The following is a 24,353-nucleotide window of genomic DNA, read 5'->3' as shown; positions in this document are numbered from 1 at the left end:
GTGAATGTATTGGTTTTTGAAAAAATTATTTTTTCAATTTTTGTGTTATATATTCAAGTCTGTTATTTTCTCTTTGAGTTTTTCGAGGTCTTTTGTTGTGGGCCACTTCCTAGTAAATGAAATAGTACTGTTTTCGGTTAAAAGGTGTCATACGTCCATTCTATTAGTAGTGTATTAAGGCCATAAGACGTTTGACCTCTTTCAGGGACTCCATGTTTGGCCAGTGTTTTTATTTCTGAGATTTTTGTCTGTAATTTATGTCTTTTTACCTCTACTGTAAGTTGGGTTTCTGTCGAATGTGTTGGAATGCCCTTAGTGATAGTGGTGTAATTTGGTTATTAATATATTGTATTGCTGTTGTTTAAGTGTACATCTTTTGTGTTTTTCTTATATTTGTTTTTGTTCAGTGTCTTTTTCTTTCTGGATTTTACTGATTACAAACATACACTCCCTAACACTTTGGTGGGAGTAAAGTCAAAGTCAAGAAACAACAAACCTGCCTTCAAAGTTTTGCTATTAAAGTCAAGCAAATAGGCAAGCTTCCACAGTCAGATTTAAGCTATAACTCGTCAGTCTCTGTGACGATCTGAGTGAGAATTACCATATCCAATATCCATGAAGCTACCGTGGTAGCGACATTTATTAATATTTAGCTGCACAGTAGATATTCAGAGATTTAATTAAAACTTCTGACAAACCTGATGATTTTTATTATAATTGTAAATTAAGTGTAATAGGTAATGTGAAGTTGTGAAGTTAATATAAACTGGTAATTTCATATACACATGCTGAACGAATAAAGAAAGAATTGTGTTTCTCTCATTTTCCAGAGGACAAGTACCGCCTTGTACCTCCCAATTCATCTGACGTCCATGAGCCATGTGTTCTCTGGCAATCAATCGACAAATTTGAAATAGATGTGCAACATAATAGGCAATGAACAGTTGAAGGAAAGCAAATGGCGTATGTGCGCTTCTGCAGTAGTGATATTCTGTCCATTTTGTTCGCTACTTTTGTCCGTTCTCTTCGATACGGCTCACGATCGATAATTGTATTAGCTTATCTATTATGTTAGCTGAGCTTCTCAAGGTACAAGTCAATCTTTATAAAGACTTACAGTTTTGAAATTAGTTTAATTAATGTTTTGGCCCCTAGTAGTGTCAAAAATTCACTTTTTATTGCATATACTAGTATGTTGGGCTAAGAATTCTTCGACAGCAGGTGTCTGTGATGTACCGTCAATAAATATTCGATGATAATGAACAGCACACTATTCACTTCTTTTAAAATAATATATTCAATGTATGTACAAATATTCTTTACTCCATGTGTATCATAGTTGTATCTTAAATACTATACAGTTCTCTTCTTCTTTTTTGCAAAAGTCCACTTAGGTGAATTCAAATACTTTAGTAGAATTCAGTTGAAGAGCCGAACAATTTTTCTCGATTTTCATTAAATTAGTGTCAGTGGGTAATTCATTTTCACTGGCTCTTGTGTTGCTACATTTGTATCCTGAACTTCCAATACTAGTCTACTTTTTAAAATTTAAGCTTACTTCTAAATATTGTAGATATACCGCACGTTATTCTTGAGCAACTCTTAGTTTGTTTCTTTGGGATTTCACGCAAAGCTAAAGGAGGGCTATCTGCGCTAACCATCCCTAATTTAACAGAGTAAGACTAGAGGGAAGGAAACCAGTCATCACCACTCACTGCCAACTATTGGGCTACTCTTTTACCCAAGAATAGTGGATTTACTGAACATTATAACGTCCCCACAGCTGTAATTGCGAATAAGCGTCGAATCCAGAGTCTCAGTTTTCCCAGAAATGCAGTCACAGTTTGATGGGCATCAATAACAGTCGTGTTTTGGCCCTGGAGTTGCAGATTATCACTGTTCAGCTCCGCAAACATGTCAGCCAAGTAACAAAGTCGAGCAAGCCACTCCTTATCAGTGAACTTGGTAGCAAAAGGAGATTCTTCTTTTTTCAGAAATTCCTGAAGAGCCGTTTGCAGCTAAATGACTCGACGTACAACCTTGCCTCGTGACAACCGGTGTGGTAGAGCAGAACTTGATACTGCTCTCCCATTTCCTTGCACAGCTCCCTGAATATGCGCGAATTCACATCCCTGGACTTGATGAAATTGACGATTTTCAACACATCTTCAAACACTAATTTCAGATTACCAGGCAGGCTTTTTGATCCAAGAGAGTACCGATGAATGATGCAATGATCTACAGAAATTTCTGGATTCACAGCTTGTATGAGGCCCCGTACTCCACGATTACGACCCATCATCGACGGTGCTCCATCGACGGAGACCTAGATTAAAAAAGAAAAACTATTATAGATTGCGTCAGTTAGTCGTTCTTACTTATCTTTTGCGTTATAATTATATGGTTTTAATTTAATTTAATTTATTTTGGTACTTTAGTATTTCAGTACGACAGGCACGATACTTTTTTGTGAATTATGTATAAAATATTAGCTACACTACAGCTACTTGTACAATAAATAAAACTATATGACTATATTCCATGTAATTCATTGTATTTATACTAATCTAGACTTTATATAAACATCTCTCCCTACCTGTTGAACGCTGTTCCAATCCAATCCATTCATGGTAAAGAAACTGTTGATGATATTGAAGATATCTTCTCCCTTCGTGGTTGTCAGCAGATCTTCGCATAATAGGAACTCTTCTTTGATCTTGTCCTGGTGGACGTAACGAACGAACCAAAGGAGAACAGCACAACTGGCTACGTCACACGATTCATCAAATTGCAAGGAGAATTTGCTATATGAGCTTTCCTTGATCTCTATTGTAACTTGGGACAGAATATCTGATGCCATGTCATCGACTCGTCGGCGGATTGTGTTGTTTGAGATATGACACTCAGTTTCTTCGCTTGATCCTCCCCACATACCTTGCTTACCATCTCGTATGCACAAGGCGTAATCAGATTCTCTGCAATGGTGTGGCATTTTTTGTTGTTCGGCAACTTTATATGCAACAAAGTAAGATGCTTCGACCGCAGCTTGAAGCTTTTGGGCTTGAATTCCAGATGGACCGAACTGGATATTCTTCAGTGCTACAACCCGGCGCTGAAAATAAGCCTGATCCTCATTTTGAAGATTTGGATGGCACTTCTGGAGGTGAGCTGAGAGTTTTGATGGCATGAGGCTTTCATTTGTCAACACTTTGTGACATACTACACATTGTGGCCGATCCTCTCCACCAGAAGGTAAATTCACAAAGCCATAGCGAAGAAAGGCGTCAGAGTAGGTGCGCTTTTTAGACATTTTATTGTTTAATCTGCAGAAAAAGAAAAAAAAAACTGCATAAAAAAGTGTGAACAATGTGAACTTATTATTTATTTTTTCATGGCATTCTAGATAGCATTAAAAGAGCTTATTCAGCATAGGAATGATGTAATAGTAGGTAAATACTAACTATACTGCACAGGGCAGTACACATACATACCAGGTTTTGTCTACCTCGGCTGATGCTCACATAGAAACTGACAGTGTGAAATAGAGGCAACCTCAGGCAGTGAGTGACGTGTACTGGACACATCGATGAGTCATCAGGGTTACTGAGTGACTTGTGTTCTGAAGCATACTTGTCAAAATACTTTTAGGTTACCACACACTTAGATACATATTTTTTTCTTTTATACTACTATATATTTGTTTTTGATGTTTATTGTTATTTGGTTTAACTTTATTACATACTTAAAATAGGTTTAATTTACAACTTTACATACTAAGACTAAGTTAACATTAATTCTAATACCAGGTACCTTAATGTTTTCTTGATTTTCAGAATTTTAACTTTTTTTCTGTCACCCCTCCATTACCCCCGATAAATTGTTAAATTACCCCCAGTTTGGGAACCACTGCCTTAGGGAATTTATTCCAGAAATACTTCGATCTGTCAAACCCTTCTAGGGGAAAATCTATTAAAATGTCGACTTGACCCAAGCATTTCACTTCAATTTAACGTTGAACTCCATCGTGAAAAGGTAAGAGATATTAAAAGTTCCTAGTACAGACATTCTTTCGTGTTTTTTTTTAAATTTATGCATTTCAATAATGAAAAAATTATTTTCCAGTATAAAAGTATAAAAACACTGAAGAGAAAAATAGCAAATTTTTCCCGTTTTGATACAAATTTCAAATGTCAATTCATATCTTGGCAGTTATCTGATATAATTATCAGCTTTGAGGAAGTTAAAAATGTCAATGGCGACCCTAATGATAATAATGAATGACTTGTATAGTTTTTTTTAATCATTCAAGTTATTTTAACTATAACATTTCTATTTACCAGTTTTACCTCGAACATTGACCATGCACTCTGTTTCTAAATATGTGTTTTATTTGTCGAAAAATTTCTAAAAATGAATAGCAATATATATAGTTAGATATTATGAAATGCAATAGTTGTATTACCAGCTGTATATATATTAATTATATATAAATATATGTATGTATGTACGTATGTATATATATATATTTTTTTTGCAGACATCCCATGGCTGCTCCAAGTAAAAAGAAGTGCCGACAGTACTCCGTTGAATATTTGTCTTACGGAGTTATTCCAACACCACATAATGAAACGAAACCAATGTGCCTCATATGTATGGATGTACTTTCAAATATAGTATGAAACCTTGTAAACTAAAAATCCATCTAGAAAAGAAGCACACAGGAGAGAAAGATAAACCAGTAGAATACTTTAAAAACTTCGTAATGATTTCCAAGCTAGAAAAACAGTGTCTCAGTTGTTTAATAACAAAGTGTGTAAAATGAGTGATGGTTTACTGGCATCATATGAAATTAGCAAAATAATAGCAAAAGCAGGAAAACCCCATAATGTTGGTGAAACAGTAATTCTACCAGCAGTGTCTGTTATAATTTCGTCAGTTATGAAACAAAATGCAAGTGAACTTACTAATTCCATCCCTTTAAGCAACTCTTCTGTGTCACGACGCATTGATGAAATGGCAGAGGATGTAGAAAAACAATTGATAGCCCATTTGCAAGTGAAACAGTTTGCACTTCAACATGATGAATCCACTTTAAGAGATAATGAGGCCATTTTATTAGCATATGTTAGATTTAACAATGATGAAGGACCCAAAGAGGAAATGTTTTTTTGCTAGAAGTCTTGTGACAGACACAAAAGGTGAAACAATTTTTAATGAAGTTGTTACTTATTTCCAGGAAAATAATGTTCCACTCAAAAATATAATCGCTTGTGCTACTGATGGTGCACCATCTATGACAGGCAGATACAAATGTTTTATTGCACATTTAAAAAAAGCTGTCCCGGAAGTATTTTGTATTCACTGCGTGATACACCGTCAACACGTAGTTGCAAAGAAAATGAGTGCACGTTTGCATGATGTCCTTACTGTCGTAATACAAGTAGTTAACCATATTAAATCAAATTCTCTCCGAGACCGCCTTTTTCATGAATTATGTAAGCAAAATGGAGAAGAGTTTGAGCGGCTTGTATTACATACAGAGGTGAAATGGCTATCAAAGGCGAATTGTCTTCAGCGTTTCATTGCACTTTGGGATTCTATTGTTTCCTTTCTTGCTAACACACAACTTGGAGAACAGCTGCTTGCAAATAAATGTGATGTGTTTTTCTTATCAGATATATTTGAAAAATTGAATTCACTTAATAAACAGTTCCAAGGAAAAGATTCTGATCTGATATCTAGTAAAAGTGCTATTGATGCTTTTCTGAGGAAACTACAGTTGTATAAGAATAATATCAGGCGTCGTGCATTTGAACAGTTTCCTTGTTTGGCCTCTGTTATCAGCGATTTGCAAGATGAAGATCTTGCATTATATGGTGAATATATGGAAAATATGCATGAAGATATGCAAACTCGGTTTAGTGACCTACTCATGATGGTTATACCGACTTGGGTTTCAATTCCTTTCGAAGTTAATGTTGCCGATATAGACATATCTTTGCAAGAGCCTCTCATCGAATTACAAAGTGATGAAATAATGCGTGCAAAATTCAAAGATGGAAAGTACAATGTATGGAAGACAACTGATGTTGCTACAAAGTACTCTTTGCTCTGGGATAAAGCACAGCTCTACGTTATTGCTTTTCCAACATCTTATCTTGTTGAATCGGGATTTAGTCGTGTTTCTCAACTGTTATCAAAAGCTCGCAATAGACTTGACATTGTGAAAAGAGGTGATCTTCGACTATCATTAACATCGATGGAACCAGATATAAAGAAACTCGCCGAGCAGCATCAACCACAGGGATCCCATTGATTAAATATGCCTATATCTTTTTTTTTTCTTATCACACACTTAACTTTAACTGGTTTATCAAAAATTTTAACCAGTGTGCATAAATAAATGCTGCAGTGAATTCAATTGCCTGAAGAGCTCTAATCTCCATGGGCTTGACCGTGGAAGAAACATTATAATATTGTAATACAAGATATTGGTAAAGAATTATTATCACAATAATTTTGATTATTATTATTATTACTAATTATCATTATTATTATAATTGTTGTAGAATACTTTATTTGCATTAAATTAATTTTCATTTAAAAAATAAAGCTTAATTATATACTATTTCTTTGATTATTAAAACCTCAAAATTTATATTAGTGAAAAATAGAATATTGTCTTCTTATGATCAATAGTTATGAAGGGGTCCACCAAGAAAAAAGAAGGGAAAAGGGGTCCATGGGTAAAAAAAGGTTGAGAACCACTGGTTTGATCATAGTCGTATGATTCAAACCACTGCCACACAACGTGTTCAAAGGTTATTGAATCCTCCATCATCTCCAGCAGAAAAGTTGATTTAAACACAATAATGGGATAGTATGTTTACAATATTGTAATTGATGTGCGCGATAGCGATTGACAAAAGGAGAACGAACAGTCATATCCGAAAGAGATATGAAGACGGCGAAGCAAAGCCGATCAGATCCAGTTGCGAGAAGAAAACAAACTACTCTACAAACAAGCGGAAGTGCTCGGTTGGGGATCTGTAAATCCAAATACCGTGGCTGGGAGTTGATATTGAAAGCCAGAACCAATAGTATTTATGAATTAAAAGATGTGCACAAACAAAATTAGCTACACGAAATGAATAAGCAATTATACTTTTCTATCATAGCGAACAAAATAGCATTAACAATACCTAAACTATTTTATTTATGCCATGTAATTTAAGTCTGTCTCTCTTACGTCACACGCCTCTGCACATGCACTACCTAGTAAAATATATAGATGGATGAGAGTTTACCTTTTCATTATGTATTCTTACAACGTACACGTTATACTCTTTTAGCGTTGTGTAAGAAATAGGTCTGTTAAGTAATGATTTCGGTGTTGGTGTTTTTTTTTATGCCATTTGTAATAATATTTGTGATTTTACACGAGATATATTTTGATGTCACTCCATAAGTATTATTTCTTAACTTTTGGAAAAATGGTTCAATCAGAATTAAAAGATGTTTTTAGGTTTTCTATTGTTAAGCATATTGATGTTTTCATTTCTTCAAACGCTCTTGTCACAGAACAAGAACCCAGACTTGCATTTGGAAACTATTCATATTGTGATAATGCTAGTACCGTTTTAAAAATTAACATTGTGACTTCTTTGGGTATTAATTATGAAATTCTTAGAAAGCTGAAATTTAACATTAGAAAAAGTGAAAAGTATGGTGAAGGAGTCTCTTATGAAAATTATGAACTTGTCGGTGTCATTAACTTTTCACGAGAAAAGTTAAATGGAGGCCTGCCAGATGCTTTAAAAAAACTGTACTTGCCCATTGTGTCCATAGTTACCAGAGAAAGAAGTGAAAATCCTATTATTTACAAAGTGTGGTATCGAAGTCATCCAGTTTGTGAATCAGTAGTAAATACTGTACTTATAATTTATGATTTGCAAAAACTTGAACTTTCAGAGTTGATTAAGAAAAAAATTATGAATGATAGAGATTATGAAGGCTACAGAGGTTTTGTTGCTTTTTTGCTGGTGGAAAACAGTAATGTCATTGATAAGAAGAGCAGAAAAATGCCCATAACAAAATTCAGTACTACTGCTACTAGTAGTAGAAGGACTTTGCTGAGATCCAAGTGCAGAACAGTCACAGACTTTTTATTTGTGTGTATTAACTCATCTGTAGCAAAAGTTTCATTAAGTTTAGTTTCATGGATTAGCAGTTGTCACCAGTTTTATCATACAATACTGTATAATAAGTAAGTATCTGAGCGAGCATTTATTACAGTGTTTTGTTTGAAAGTAATGTAACGTCACTTGGCTTATTTAACTAATATCTCCACCCATTCAAAAGAAGTAACAAGCCAGCCAGTCATGACAGTGTGACTTTTCCAAAAGTATATCTTAATGATAATTAAAATTAAGTGAAATTAATATAACAATGCTTATCAAAATCTACATCATGAGTTTTAAGTTTGAAGATTATAATATATCTATTAGTTATGTGAAGTTACTGTTATTATATATGAATTAGAGATCGAATGTATGGGTTTTTATCATTTTAGACCATTGTAATAATAATATGTAATTTATATAACAATATAAGTTTGAATGTTTACATGTTTTGAGTTGTTTTTGTTATTGTAATAAAGTCATTGTGTAGGAAACTTAAACCACATTAAAATATTGTTGAAAACCTGTGCATGCAAATGATAAAAGTTATAGTTTTAATTAAGTGAGGTTGGGTTATGTTGAATTGTTGTGTTACAAGATTGGGGAATAGGTTTTCTTGTGCCACATGTGAGAATGATTATGTTACTTTGGTGTATGTCTTTCAGTTTATTTTGAAGTTTATAGATACCATAAGTGTTCCTTATTCTTCTGGGCTTGTTTTTTACTAATCACAACATTTCATATCTAATATTGCAGTGACATCATGTTGACTGTGTTTTTGCTTTTTTATTGAACTTTGTTGTCTTAAGCTTTAAAGTCAGAGTATTAAATATTTTCTAGATTATTGTTTTGTTATGTATACGAGGTGGAGTATAACAGTCTGTTATGTTTCTATGTTTTATGTATTTTTATTCCATGTACACCAGTTTCTCATTGTTATATTTTAATTGGTGATTTTAGTTATTTCCATTTCTTTACTGCTTCTTCCAACATGTAGAGTTGGTTTTAGTTTATAACTTGGTGTCTTTAAGATTCCTACTTTGAGTTGATTTTTGATGTGTTTGTCTCTCTCATGTTTAGTTTAAATGCATGCTGGTTTGAGTAGACCTTTTGTGATTAGTTTCTCAGACAGTGAGGTTTTGAGACAGCTTTTTCTTTTCCATGATTTTTCAACTTCTAGGACTTTTTTTTTCTTTGGCTCAGGTTATGTTCTGTCATTATTGATGTCGGTTACCCTCCCATTTATTGATTGTGTTCTTTTCCTGTTCATTGAAAAAATTTTATTATTCTGTGACTTAAGTCATTATTTAAGGATAGGAATGTCTTTGGTAAAATGTGTTTTAAATTAAATCTTACTACTTGTTTTATGTTTCCTTCCTCTTTCATGTATTACCTAGATATCATTTTCAGTGGTTGCATGTATTTTGCACTATCATCATGCTTTCTTTATCCTCCAATTGTTACTTAAAAGGGAACATTTCCTGTTGTAGCATTTGGTTTAAATTGGAACTTATCACTTGCATCATGAGATAAATCTCATTCTCATGTTTTATTAATTTATTTTATCAGGATAGCCATAGAAGTTATAGATATTATAGTGGAAGACTCTGACTAACTGCTGGCTTATATTAATGAAAGTAACAATGTTCTTAACAAAACAAATACTTGTGCCATTTAGGATTAGTTAAAGCTAATTTAGTACTTTTCATGTGAAAGGGGTTTTAAAAAACATGGAAATTTGACCTAACATAATGTATCATTGATAAAATAAATTCTTATTCAAAGAATATTTTACAGCAATAATTATAGATTTCTTTATATAATTCTGCATTCCATAATTTACCCACCTAACCTAAATTTTTTCTTTTTCAACCTCTGCAACTCCAAAATATAATGTAGAAAACAATGGACCAATTGGTCCTTAAAACCTATCCATGCATGTTCATCTACAAATCTACCACAAAAATTAACCTTAATAATTCCCGACTACTCTGTAGGGCATCTGTTCCCAAACAGTGTGGTGTGAGAAGATGGAGGGTATGGCAGGAAGATTCAAAGACAATCAAAGATTTAGACATTTGCAGAAACTTCATGTGCCAAAAATGAATATGAATCTTTTATTTGCAGATCATGGATAGATATTTTTCCAAAGTGAGGATGAGGACAATCCAAGTCCACATTGTGATTCAGAATTGTCATCTTCAGAACTGTGCCAGCAGCTTAAATAAAGAGCTGAAGAGGGCTCGTTGAATCCGGCACCAGTAGCAGGCCCAAGCGAACCTCTGAAAAAGAAAGTTTGTCAACATTATATGGATAGTTATCTGAGTCTCAGTTTCACGTGGACTTGAGATAAAAACACACCTCAGGCTCTTTGTTTCAACTGTGGTGAGAAGCTTTCCAATGCCAACATGGAAATCTGGCAAACAAGGATATTAAATATTTTGAAAAACTTTTGGAACAGCAGAAATTCCAATGAGCATGTTTTGAAAAATGAATCTCAGTCTCAGATAAGATGCATATAGTATCTTACTAAGTGGCTGAATTGACTGCTCAACAGATGAAACCACATACAATAGCTGAAAAATTGATTCTGCATTCCAGCTGCTTGATTGTAAAACTTTGTTTGGTGATGATGTTGAACAAGAAATTATGAAAATTCGTTTGTCTGATAATTCATTTTGCAGAAGAATAGTTGATATGCCAGCTAATATTGAGAAGCATGTTTCAGAAAGCATGTAGAATTCTAAATTTCCCATTGAAGTTGATGAATCGAGCAACATTGGTGGAAAAGCACAGTTACTTGCTTATGTCAGATTCATTTCCAATGATGAAATAATCAGACAGTTTTTATTTTGCAAAGAACTTGTAAAACATACCAGAGGACAAGATATTTTTCAAATCTTATCTGAGCATTTGGAAAAATTTGAGATTTCATGGGATTATTGTGTTGGAATTTGTATGAATGGAGCCCTATATATGATATGGAATGCGAGAGGCTTGGTGTCAGTCATGAAACAGAAAAAAATCCAGGTGTAGTATCAACTTGCTGTTTTTTTTATAGAGACAGGCATTAGTCAGCAAGACCCTTGTAGCTGATTTGAAGTTGGTTCTTGATCAGGCTCTGCACATCATGAACTTCATTAACACAAATCCACTAAAGATGCAATTATTTACTCAACTCTGCAAAGACATGGAATCAGAACAACAGTGCCTAATTTTACACGCCGAGGTTCACTGGCTGTCTTGTGGAAAAGTTTTAAATAGCGTGTTGGAACTGAAAGACAAGTTAAGAGCATTGTTAGAACAAGAAGAGAACCCATTGTACCATCATCTGGATGAGAATGACTGGTGTGTAAAGCTGGCATATTTAGCCAGTATATTTTCCTGGTTGAATATGCTCAACACCAGTATGCAAGACTGAGATGACAATATCCCTTCGACTACAGATGAACTAACTACATTCAAAACAAAGCTTGGAACAGTGATGCAACATTACTTCAATGTTCCCACTAGTAAAAAGTTTTAAAACGAGCAATGAATTGTATGGCCTCATAAAGGAACATCTTGCAATGCTGGTAGAAAAGATTGATCTGTTCTTCCTGTCATTGTCAACAGAAATATTTGACTAGGTAAGATATCCCTTTGCGAATTCCAACCGTTCAGATCTGACATTACATGAGGAGGAGGAAATTGCATGCATTATGAGTGATTGCATCTTTAAAATGAAATGTGGCAGTATGCAACTGGACTCTTTTTGGATATACAATCAGAAAAAATATCCACACAGCTCTTGAAGAGCATTATCCATTCTTCTACAGTTCTCCATGACATGTTGTGAACATGGATTTTCAGCTCTGACAAATATCAAAGACCAGAAAAGTGAGAGGCTTATTTGTGTTGATGAGGAGATGAGAGTTTTTGTCTCAGATTAGACCTAATATAAATGAGATTACTGCACAAAAACAAGGTCACACTGAATTTGTATATTTTGTGAGTGAATCATGTTTTTATGTAGTTGCATTGTTTTATACTTTCCTGATGTCTTATGATCATATTATAATGTAGTTGTGTTCTGTTATGAGTGAAGCACTGTTAGGAGTTGATTTTTCATTTTTGAAGGTATTTTTTATCGATTTAAAAAAATTTGGTATGGTGCAAGCAAATTTTCATTCCGAAAGTGAAGCCCGGAGTAAAATGTTTGGGAACCACTGCTATAGAGAGTCAGCGAAGTATTTTCCAGATGACTACAATATATATATGAATAAATATAATTATAGCATACACACAACTGTGATTACAGTATATAAATAAATATAGCTACAATTACAATATCAAGATGAATCTATCCATTATCACAGTATATGAATAAACATAATCAAAATTAATTACAGTATATAGATAGCCATAACTATACATAATATCTTTAAAATATTTTTGAGCCAAATGGCAAACATTTTAGTTGCTTTAAAGTTTTCAAATAATTAAAAAAAAAACTAATCCATCATATAAACAAGATAAGATCAAATGAGATATCAAAAGGATGTGTATGTGCATGCTATTTATCAGTTGCTAGTTCCTATTTACTCATTAGTTTTAGGATACTGCTGTTAATAGTTTTTATCCATATTTGGTCAGGATTGAAATTCTTAAAAAAAAAAGTAGAAAAACTCAGCTATGTAAAGTGGATCTGTTTTTGAAAAGGAAAAAAACTGTGTAAACAAAATAATAGAGCAGGTCAAATAAGTCCTGGTATTAATACTGTCCTAATAAATAAGTTTCAGGACTTTGTACTAGCGAGTGTTGGCAGAAATTTCACCCTGCATTTAGTATTAATCATATATGTATTTGTGATTAATAAGTGATGCTTCTACTGATCTGTAATGTATTAGTTTCAAATATGGTATACTTTTGACAGCAGTTTTCTCAGTTTAAAACATTTTTCTTTTTGTTCCATATCTGCAAGTACATTTATATCAGTTGCTTATTCCAAATATGACACTTCTAGAAATCATGTTTTAAACATGACATTATTCTCAGTTGTTAAAATACATAATGTACAGCAATAGTTCAATCCTAATTAGAAAATATTTAACCCTGCATTAGGCTTTTGGAGTCTTCACAGACCTCTACATAAATTTGCTAAACAATAAATAGAAGCGTGTATGTTTTCTCCGTAGCTTCAGTATTTGGCTAGTTTCTGTTAAAAATTGGTAAAAAAGAAACAAGTTACAATATTCAATGTTCATTTGGTGATTAATAAATTAAATTTGACCATTAGTGTTTTTTGTTTTCAAAACAATAGTTTATTATTATTATTTTAATACTTTTAAATTACATTTTTATTACGGGGTTCTCTTGGACCCAAGAAGAGTGACTACGGAAAATGTTTACAGAAAGCTAATGCAGAGATAACAAGTATATGAATAATTTTTCCAATTTAGTTTATGTTTCTAAAATTGTTTTACTTCTCAGGGCTCTTGAAGGTATCAAAGAAACTTTAAAAAAAACAGCCACTGGACATCAGTTTTATGTTCGTAGAAATCAGCTGTTATATCTTCAAGATTCTCTTCACAAGGATGGTTCAGTTTCTCTCAGGTTAGATTAATAGGTTCTTTTTATTTTTACATAAATTACAAAGTATTATATTGATCTTAACAACTAAAAGAAAAACAGTATAATACTGTATACAGTATAGATCTAGATATAACTGATTAAATATAACAAAGTTCAAAATAATTTGTTTCATAAATATTAAATAACAAATGAAACCAGTTAATTAAGGCATAGAGCATACAGTAATGTAACTATGATTATAGTAATATGGATACACAACTATAATTACAGTATATTGCAGTTTATACATTGGGTATTTGCAATAAACTTTTAAAAACACAGAGTGAGAATAGTAAAGTGTCCAAGTGGGAGAGGAATCTATGGAAGTGGGACCCAAACATTTTTAGGATAGTCTCTAATATCAATTTAAATTTCTTCTTGTCTTTATTAGCCTTATGTATGTAAATTATGATTAAGAACAGATGTAACTGCTTTATCCCTTAATCTTTGACACTTAAACTGCCATTTACTTGGGCTGGTATGCAGAATGTTTGATTAAAAGCTAACACTTATTGTTTAATGCACAATGAGCATACAAAGCATGCTTATGCTGTGGGTGTTTGGGGGGTATGCCTCTACTTTCCCCAAAAATTTGAAAGACTTGGGTGCTATAAGATTAAATCGGAAAGCAGTTTTATATCAAATATAGTTTATAGCTGTACACATAAAATCCACAAAACCCTTAACATTAAATACTATAAGTAGCTGCACTATAACTATATAACCATAAATTTCTAAATGACAAAAATAGGGGGTATGATGTGTGTTAGGTTTATTACAATTTTAAACCCTAAATGATTTATTTAGTTCTTCAAGGATTTTCAACATTACTTATTGATATAGCATGGATTAAAAAAAATTATTACACAATCTTCTAATTCTTGAAAATTCCTAAGAGAATATATATAGAATGTAGTGTTTAGAAATGTTGTAGGCTTAATATTGATGATTTAGAAGTACAATTATTCTGAGATTAAGTTTTTAGCTGAACAAGAGAGGTTGAATGGGATATCCTGTCTCATGACAGAAATAAATCTTAGGATTTTAAACATATGAAAATAACAATGTTAACAATTTATATAGTGATATGATTTTAAATGAGCTTTGATGTTTTTTTATTGTTTAGAAAAATTATGCAAAAGTTTTACAAAAATAGATATGTTTAAGATAACTGATTTTGAGGCCTACAATATCTCCACTTCTACAAAAATCATCCATGAATTTAAATAATTAAGATCAATTATTTCTTTTTCTCTCAGCTACAAAAACAATGAGCATATTGTTAGCAATTGTGAAAAACATGTAAAACTAAGTGAACCAAATCATTTTTTCCCAATGGATATCACTATAAGATAATCTCATTGGTTCACAAATAGAATAGTTGCAAGGATTCTACTTGTTACTCGAATACATTTGTGATTTGACTGTTGAATATTAAGAAACTCAATGTATTTACAATGTTCTTTTAAAAATAAAAAACAAATACAAATATAATGACTATACATAAACTTTTCAGAGGATCAGCTTAAAAACAAAGGACTTTTGTATAGCAATAAAATGTCTTTGCCCAGGGTAACTACACTTTTTAAAGAAATCAAACATCAGATATATAGTTTGGCATTTACATAAGGGATTAAAATATCAAAATATGACTGGAAATATGTTAAAATAATTATTTATTAAGTCACATATATTAGATAACAATTTATTATTATATTCAATTCATTTGTGATAAGTAGGTACTCTTCATAAAATTACAAAATTCAAGGAAAACAGTGGAGGTGATAGTAAAACTTCTCTGTTATTGGCAAGCCAGCTTCTAAAGTGGTCAGAGCAAGTAACAGTTTAATAAGACGTGTAGTTGTAGTAAATTTAAGTACAAGCTAACTTTGTGTAGTAATTAAGTATTGTTAACAATTAATTGTCCTCAAATACAGACAGTAACATTCATCTACACAAGGGGAGTTTGAAGGTTTGGCTGTACATCCTGTTTTGGTGATTTAAAAAAATTATGGTTAGAAGAGTGTATAATAATTGTTATTGTGCAGAATGCTAAATATAAATAGTGTTTTGACCATTGCTGTGTTTCTTATTCTAGTTTACCTGAAAGCTCTGGATTGAGCAAAATATATCATCAACAGTGATAAAATAAATATAATATGGGAAGAATACTGTTACTATACATTCTCCCAAATCCTGAAGGACTAGATAAAGATTGTAGTGCTTAAAAATTTAATACTCCTAATACTAATATGAACCATTGTAATCATTCTTCTTGGCTTGTAACAGGTGTACACATATTAACAGTTGTCTTTAATCTCAGTAAAGTCTAAATGTACGTATCAGTTGAAGGAAATTAATATGTACATTTACTGTTTAGGTTTAATTTTGAGTGATAATAGTTACCATTCTGGCTTAACCAATGAAGGGAGGCACAAGCTAGTGGTGATCCACTTGTCAGTTTGTCAAATCTTATAATATTCTAGCTCAGAGATGGACTTTATTTACATATGACATCTGTTTTATTTCTTTTTCTATGAATTAACATAGGTTAAAAAAAATTACCTTCAACTATTTCAAGTTTATCAAAAACATTTGAAGGCTGAACTTGTTTTTCACACTTGTGTATGTATAAAAGCTGTTTGAGCTTCAGCTGTTATAGTTTTATAATCAAATCATTACTTCCTTGTGAGAAAACCAACCCACCAATGGAAACTGAATCTTGTGAGTTTTGACATTCAATAAATCATTTTGATGAATAGAAAGGTAAATGTCATAAATAACTAGAGTGTGTAATACACTGAGCTAATATTTCATAAAATGTTTATATTTTTGTTTTAGATCAGGAAACATTATATCTTCCATCATGTTAGACCTTTTTCTTGGTTTCATGCTTATTGGTTTCCTTTTGAAAACAGTTAAGGTGGATACACTGTTAGATGATGCTTTAGAAGTCATCACAGTAAGTACTTTATTCTTAATATTTTTTACAAAATGTGACTTAGGGTAGAAAAACATGAAACAGACTCCTAAAACATTATTCTTACCTTTTTAAGTTTCAATACAGTCTTACCTCTTCTGACACAAAACCATCTCACTTTTTTTAAAGTTTAATGCTCAGCATACCAGTTTGTATAACCCATACATTTTATGCCACTTTTGAAAATGTATACAACATGGAACTACCCTCCAATAATGGTATTGCACCTCTGTTTTTTCCCCTCAATCCTCACTTCTTTGACCAGCATAGCATGGATTTATTTTTTTTCTCCATGTGATTGCCATTTATGATTATACTTTGACATTTCGGTACCTTTTTCCAACAGTTTTCTTTTACTGTTTTTGCATTCAATTTTTGTTGTTGTTGTTTTTTGCTAAAAATTTACAGGGCATACTTTGCAGGAGCTGGATTCCTGCGTTTGAATGGTTTTTCTTCTCATATTCAACCTGACAATGTTTTTGAGAATCATTACTATCAAGGAGGAGAAAATTGGATTCATTTTTCTGGCCCCTTAATGTGGATTCCTGTACATGGTGAGGAGACCTCCCAGGGAAGGTTCTGTTCTTTCGACTTACCTCCTCTGGGATCTAAACATTCACCCACATGTTTGCCATGGATAACATGTCCTTGGATAACATTGCTGTATCCACTGGTCAGCCCATCTCACCATGGCTTCTTACAATCCCCAAATGTGACCTTTCTTTAAATCATCCGAGAAAAGCAGATACTCCCAAATGGAAGTACTGTCTGTTATTTGCTGAACATCTTTTAAACTATCCTTCCATCCCTATTTGTATGGGTGGTTCAAAATCAGGTGACTTTGTGGGCCTGCCACGGTTTGTTGTGTTTTGGTGGTTGTGCACAGAATTCTCTCTGCTGTTTCTGTGTTCACTGCTGAACTGTATGCCCTGGATCACGTAGAAGCTAAGCAGTACTCAACTAGCACTATTTATACTGACTCGCTTATTTCTCTACTGGCCCTGAAAGCACTTCATGTTAGTTCTCACCCTGTTCTTGCCAATATTCAAAACCAGCTGGTTTATTTCATTTTAACATGTATTACTATTCAGTTTTCAGGGTACATTGGTATATGCAGGAACAGGCTTGCTGACACCACAGTAAATCTATCTGCTCTGGCACTGTCACTGCTGTGCCTGTTCCATACATGGACTATGGTCCTGTATTTAAGGCTTGGCTCCATGACAGTTGGCAATTGACTTGGAGTGAGCAACATGAAAACAAGCTTTTCCAAATAAAACTCTCTATCGGATGTCTTGCTTCTGTAAGGATCAGAAAGAGGAAGTTGTCCTAACTATACTACACATTGGTCATAGTTTTTTAACTTGTCATTTTTTTTATTTGGGACTGATGCAACAATGTGTTGTCTGTGTGACACTTGGTCACAATAATCCACATTTTACTGTCTTGTCATCATTATGACTCTCAACAACAGCACCATTTTAAACATGTTTTGTCCCAAGGTTTATCACTGATGTTGGATTTAATTTAATGTTAATTTGGATTTAATGCTATTTTTGTTTTTAATTCAAAAATTAAACTTTTTGTTTGCCCTTAATTTCTTTTTATTTTAATAATTTTACTTTAACTTTTTACCAGATGCTTGGGGCAGATAGCGTAGTTGCTTTGTGCCATAAAATCAAACGAACCAACCAATAATTTTTCTTGCAACTTTTTCTTTGGTCTGTCACTTTCTACACCTCTAAGACATCTTTCCTTCCAAAAGTTTTTGTAGCTGCTTAATCAGGTATGCAGTATATTGCATGTTTTCTTTTCCTTCAACTCATGGAAGTTGTCAATCAAACATTTATACTATTATTGGTACCACAACCCTCTACCATTCCTTTTTGTAGTTCTACAGGGTGTTCGGAAAGTCACTGTGCAATTTTGTCTGTTAATAAATATACAAGTGCACAGTGACTTTTCGAACACCCTGTATATCCAGATTGGCCCTTCCTCCCTAATACCTCTTTTGCCTGGGTAGGCTACTTGGCTTTCATACCCATTCTTTATACATTCCATTTCCCACCTGTACTCCCATTCCCATTCTCATCTGCTTCTTTGTCAGGTTCATTCTTTAAGGTGTTATGTAGCATGTACTACCTTCTTCAAAGCTCACATTCCCAACCTTTTATTTCCTGGAACCCTTATGTTTCCCATGATCTAACCACTGTCACAATGGCTGGTTGGATTGGTAAATTCCTTAGGCTGGTGTATTTAGACTTATCCATGAAGGTTTGCTGGCTCATCATCATTTCTTCTTATCAGATTTGTCATATTACCATCCCTTTGGCTGATAATCTTCAATTGTCTATTGGAAGAAATTGTTCAGGCTAGAATGTGGACTACTCTCTAATCCTTTGTCCCTCATTATCTTTCTCAGATGAATATTGTCTCCTTTTCTTGGCAGGTTTACACACGTTCATTTACTTTTGACTTGGGTATGTCTTTTCATAAGATTTAATTTGTTTTCTTTTCATAGTCTCTCTTTTACTGCCACTAATAGGATACCACTCTGTGGCAAGTGTTGCCTGGTCAGGTGTGTTTTTGGGTATTTTGAATGTTTCAGGTACTAAGAATATAGTAATGAGAAGTGTGATGTACATGTGATTATATAATAATAATGTAAAAACGTTAATATAACAATGCTTTTCCAAGAAGAGAAATATGTTGAAGAGTTCACAGACATGATAGCTGTTTATGCAGTCTATAAATGATGCTACTGCAGTCATGAGAGGGGTTATGGAAGTCTCATTAGAGAGAGATGGAGAATTAGATTTTGATCACAACTGATGCTCCTATAGCAGTGTGAATGCTATGGGAGATGTGTATATTATCTTGCACACAGTCATCAGAAAGGTTAAGTTAAAACTTTGTAGTATCCATATTAAAAGTATGTGTACAGTTACATGCAAGAAGGCTGCAGATTTACCAACTTTATCTATAACTAATGGTCAAAGTTGGAACTTTAATGTAGTATCTATATGAAAAGATACGTGTAAGAAGGCTGCTGATTTATTAACTTTATCTGTAATCAATGGTGACCTGATTTTGGTTCTGGTTCAGAGAATTACAATATGATTGAAGATATCAACCAATTAAATGTGAAGTCTACTTGCAAGTAGCTGTGTACAGTATTTGAAAAATCTGGTATAAAATCCTTTCTTTGAAACCAGAAAGACAGTTCTCCAGTTGTACATAGCAATGATTGACAATAGATAGTTTACACAAGATAATTGCCTTAGTCCCAACCAGTAGCTGCAGTCAGAAGAATAAACCTTAGCTATAACCATGATGGATTTGCCCAACATTTCTCACTTGAGCTCTCTGTAAGTAAATTATTACCATTTCTTCTACAGTTGAGTAACATAGTCAGAATTGAATATATAATGTTAAGATATGACTGAACCAGTGTAAGTTAATGTAATAATCAGTACGTTATTAGCAATTTCAAATGATTTAATGAATGTTATTGAAAATGTAATTGACAAGCAGTTGCCAGTTCCACATTAAGAGTTTGATCATTTTGGTAATGATATGTTCCAAACTATTTTTAGTAGTATTGATGCAACAGAATATCTTGATATTGTATATTAAAAGTATTTTAGTTTTTAGAGTCTTGCAGTCAAATTATTTACTTAAACTGTGCGTAAACCTCTTTGAGTTAGTGTTTTGTTTATTCTAAACTCTACTGCATTTCTAAACTTAATATAAATTGTTTGTAACTGGTGGTAAAGTTGAAGCTACAACTAGTAACCCACACAGCTTGTCTGTTAAACTGCAGAGATGAGGTGTTCTGAAAAACTACTACTGGCATGCCTAGTTGATATATGCTTGCTGCATTTCTAGGCATCCATAAGTTTAATTCAATGGTGGACTGTCACTCACAGATTATCATGAGTAAATAAAAAGGGAATTTCTGGTCATCTCTGTTGACCCTCTGATTGCATATACCAGTAATGGTCATCTTTTTAAAATAGGGAATTGTGGACACCAATTGCACTTTCTCCAATATAACATTCCTCCAGTGTCCCCACTACATTTACTCCCCCTTTTTTTTTTCCTTCCAAGTGGAGCACATGTATCCTTTCCAGTTCCCAGTCACTTGTGGTGAACCAAGGAGGCTTTCTCCTGAGAGTGAAATAGAAACTTAACTTGCAATACAACTATGCATTTATCCCTCAGTTGATGCTTATTCTCAGGTCAACCTAAGGTCAGTTGAAGCAGGACCAGTCTATGTGGGATCCTGGATTCAGGATGATACTGTCATGTTTCCTTGGTTGAGTATGGTAGAAACTCCTCTTCTCATTATTTCAGGTGGCTGGAGGTTTCCTTCTCTACTCTTACAGTTGAGTTTGGGAAACTTTATCTGCATTGTGATACTAGCCATAGGGCATATGTACACTGTTCCTGTAGCAAAGATTCCACATCCTCCTCCAGGATGGCTGTTTTTCTCCACCATTATATTTTGGCACATTTCCCTTGACTTGCCATTTTTTCTCATGTGAGTACTGAGTTTGCTTTGAGTTTTCATTTCATGGAGCAGCTCTTCATCTATGAGTGCCAGTTGTTTTCTGCCCTGCTTTTTGCAATAGAGCATAATTCAAACTTTTTCCATTTTCTTGCCATGGGTTGCACCTTTCAGAATAAATTAAGCTTGTGCAAATATTTTTTTTTTTTTGCATCCATATCAGGTTTATTTCTTATAGAACAAATACCTGTGAGCACTCCCTGTTTTTTCTATGTGGTCACTTTCCACTTTGTTTCACTGTTAGGGGTGCACACTGACCCTTCCACCTTTTCAAAGTAAGATTCTAACCTTGTGTAAGAAAAGGTAAGACTGTATTGGAAATTAATATTTGCTTAAAGTGTATGTTTCTGATAAATACCTACCTCCCTTTTCATACTTTCATACCCTTCTTTCCCACTGCTGGTGTTATTCATTTTAGATTTTGCAAATTCTGAAAAGTAACTGTTTTCTACTGTTTTAAAATCCTTTTTTGATAGCTATGAATTATGTATGTAATAACCCATGAAGAAATAAGTGTTGTATCATTAAAATCAAGTATATAAATATATATATATATATAAAACTTGTGTGTTGACTCTGTTTCTTTATAATAATGTATAAGACATTTGTAGTCACTACCAGGTGTACATCATCTCATTGGAAATGACATGGGTGCTTATGTTATGTTAGGTTGTTGTTGTTCTTCTTCTACAGGTTTTAGTAAACACATTACAAGAATTAATATTCTGGTTGATGGGAGTACCTGCTGGACTGAAACTGAACAAACCTTTAAATGATGCTCTTGGGCATTTTTTCATGTACCACATATATCTGTGGAAAAGTAAGTTTTTAATTTCTCTATTTTCTCTCTCTCATATATATACGCATGTATACAAAGTAGAAATTCCACCTGTGTTTTTGCTTATCATGTTTACCCTTTGTTTTACCAGTCTCACCCCCACTGAACGTTATGTGTGAGGGGTTGACATTTTGGCATGCAGTCTAACCTTCAACTTACTCCATATGGGGCATATGTATGTCTGAGAGTGCTTTTTATGCCTTCAACCTGCCATTTGGTTGTGGTTACTCTATGTATAGTTTTAATAAAACAATTGAGAAAAAACACATTTTATACCTTTTAATTATTAAAGAATACAAAATATGATAAAATTTTAAGAACCATTCTGAACATATACTATTTCCAATTCTGAATGCTGCATAAAATTTCTAGATAGTATTAAGTTATTTAGTTTACAATGCATTATTTTTTATTCTGTGTTTTAGGCATATAGGGTGGGGCAAAAAATTATCAGTCAATTTCTGAACCTGATCGGGAGCTGGATTTCTAAGTATGTACATTTAAGGTTACAATATAAAACCCCATTTTCTGCTTTATGTATGTACACATCTGTGTATGGGGTTCTCTTTTTTGTTTTTTGTGAATATAATAATGATTTGTATTCATTTGAAAATTTTGTAAAACATTTCAGCAGTATGAGAATTATGACTTGTAAAAAAAAGTGTTATCTGCAATTTGAACCAGAAAGGAAAGGGTAGATTGTGAGATGATACTTCTCTTTTCACACACAAATGCTATTTTACTATGATATTTTCATGTTACCAGCCTCGTGGCAAATTTCCCATTTAATTTCATGTGTTTAACATGAATATACCGGTGCAAAAAAAACAAAACCCTCCACCAATATGAGGGTGATACAACCTCCATGAGCAGTAACTTCCCCCTTTTATTCTAACTTCTGATAACTTCATTCTTTTCCACAGTATTGTATTGAATAGACATGTTTAAAATATCGTGTATAAGTTTGTTGTGTTGAGATTTGTATCTTAAAAATGTTTATGCTTTTGTTTCAAAAGCTTTAATTTTTTTCATATCTAATACTCAAATGAAAGTGACTAATCCTTAATCTTTTGTGAAGGACATTATTCATACACAAGCCTCAATTCTACTGTGAATTCTGGAGGCTTGTAAACTGTTGGGGTTGTTGCAACCAGTGTTCAACAGGTTGTGGATTATTACTTTCTTACTGGACCTCCTACTATCACCCTGTCAACTGAAATTTTTTCTTCTCTGTTGGGAATGATTTTGTATATAAGAAATTTCACCTTATTTGCTTTGGGTAGTGCTTTACCATTTGAAAAATGATCTTAACCTTCCAATCTCTTTTTAGATTTTATTATCAGGTATGTTCCTTTCATTATCTTTTGCCTGTGTCCATTGTTATTTTGTGTTTTTGACTCCATGCTTCAAAATTCTTGGAGATTATCATATTATAATTAGGCTTTATGTTTTTTCTGTTTCTTGAACAGTTTCTATCTCACACCCTGTCCTCGTCACATTCTTCTGACTTGTAGGCATTTTTTGTTACATTTTCTCAGTTTCCCGTCCTTTATCTGTTTAGCTGGGTTTGGACCTCTTACCTTCTGTTTTGGCCTCTGGTTCTCCATTTTGTCTTTTTCTCACTACTCTACTGTTTTCACTCTCCTACTTCCACGTTTTGTATAAGGCACTTCATTGTGCTTCAGATGGATTTTCTGAAAAAGTTTTTTCTTCTCTTAGCAAGCTTATCCTATTCAATTTCTTCTGTTCTACACCTCCTTACTCATTACTTTGTTCTCTTGATGTTGGGACCCTTTGGGTTGGGTTATGTTCCTATTTACTGCACTCATTCCTTTTTGTATACATGGTCTTTGCCAGGTTTTCTTTCTTTACTCTGTCTTCAGTGGTGTTCATATCTCTCAAGGGACCTGAACTGATTGTATGTCTTTGATCCTATTTTCAAATGTTTTTTTCTAAACTTACTTTTTAACTCCTGTTCCTTGTTTGAATTAATTTACCTATTACCTTTTGATTTTAAGTTCCAGATCTTCCTTTTTTTTTCCTTCCCATTACTAAATGTCTAATTCATTACTCATGTCCTTCACTATCATAGCATATCCAATCTTGTGGATATTTATCTCTTCTCCTGCTTTTGGTTTGATTTTCAGTCAATGGTCATTTTATGTTGCTGAA

At 33.3% G+C, this 24,353-nt stretch overlaps 3 protein-coding genes across 3 annotated transcripts in view; 2 read left to right on the top strand and 1 right to left on the bottom strand.

Moving 5' to 3' along the window:
• Positions 1–1,807: 1,807 nt before the first annotated feature.
• On the bottom strand, positions 1,808–3,670 carry LOC143234913 (zinc finger BED domain-containing protein 5-like). Its single transcript, XM_076472608.1, has 3 exons — positions 3,492–3,670; positions 2,597–3,323; positions 1,808–2,326 (listed from the first exon to the last, which is right to left on the bottom strand). The coding sequence occupies exons 2-3, from the start codon at positions 3,308–3,310 to the stop codon at positions 1,991–1,993; spliced, it is 1,050 nt and encodes a 349-aa protein (XP_076328723.1). The 5' UTR covers positions 3,311–3,323; positions 3,492–3,670; the 3' UTR covers positions 1,808–1,990.
• A 1,467-nt stretch (positions 3,671–5,137) lies between these two features.
• Positions 5,138–6,316, top strand: LOC143234912 (SCAN domain-containing protein 3-like). The gene has a single exon (XM_076472607.1). The coding sequence runs from the start codon at positions 5,138–5,140 to the stop codon at positions 6,314–6,316; it is 1,179 nt and encodes a 392-aa protein (XP_076328722.1).
• A 400-nt stretch (positions 6,317–6,716) lies between these two features.
• The window catches only part of PIG-Q (phosphatidylinositol glycan anchor biosynthesis class Q), a 42,159-nt gene continuing 24,522 nt past the window's right edge, over positions 6,717–24,353 (top strand). The window contains exons 1-4 of the mRNA XM_076473827.1: positions 6,717–8,266; positions 13,653–13,775; positions 16,635–16,755; positions 22,037–22,163. Coding sequence (XP_076329942.1) covers positions 7,455–8,266; positions 13,653–13,775; positions 16,635–16,755; positions 22,037–22,163 — 1,183 coding nt within the window. The 5' untranslated portion in view covers positions 6,717–7,454. The remainder of the gene's footprint in view (positions 8,267–13,652; positions 13,776–16,634; positions 16,756–22,036; positions 22,164–24,353) is intronic.

This window comes from Tachypleus tridentatus, chromosome 12 (assembly GCF_004210375.1).
Source record: "Tachypleus tridentatus isolate NWPU-2018 chromosome 12, ASM421037v1, whole genome shotgun sequence".
Classification (NCBI taxonomy): Eukaryota; Metazoa; Arthropoda; class Merostomata; order Xiphosura; family Limulidae; genus Tachypleus; species Tachypleus tridentatus.
The sequence above is the reverse complement of the archived record's forward strand: the minus strand, read 5'-3'. Positions and strand labels throughout refer to the sequence as shown.

Bases quoted from the DNA above. Each gene is read 5' to 3' on its own strand.
- LOC143234913 (XM_076472608.1), bottom strand. From the start codon at position 3,310: ATGTCTAAAAAGCGCACCTACTCTGACGCCTTTCTTCGCTATGGCTTT. The intron at 2,327-2,596 runs GTAGGGAGAGAT...TTTTTAATCTAG, and splicing joins ATTGGAACAGCGTTCAACAG to GTCTCCGTCGATGGAGCACC.
- LOC143234912 (XM_076472607.1), top strand. From the start codon at position 5,138: ATGATGAAGGACCCAAAGAGGAAATGTTTTTTTGCTAGAAGTCTTGTG.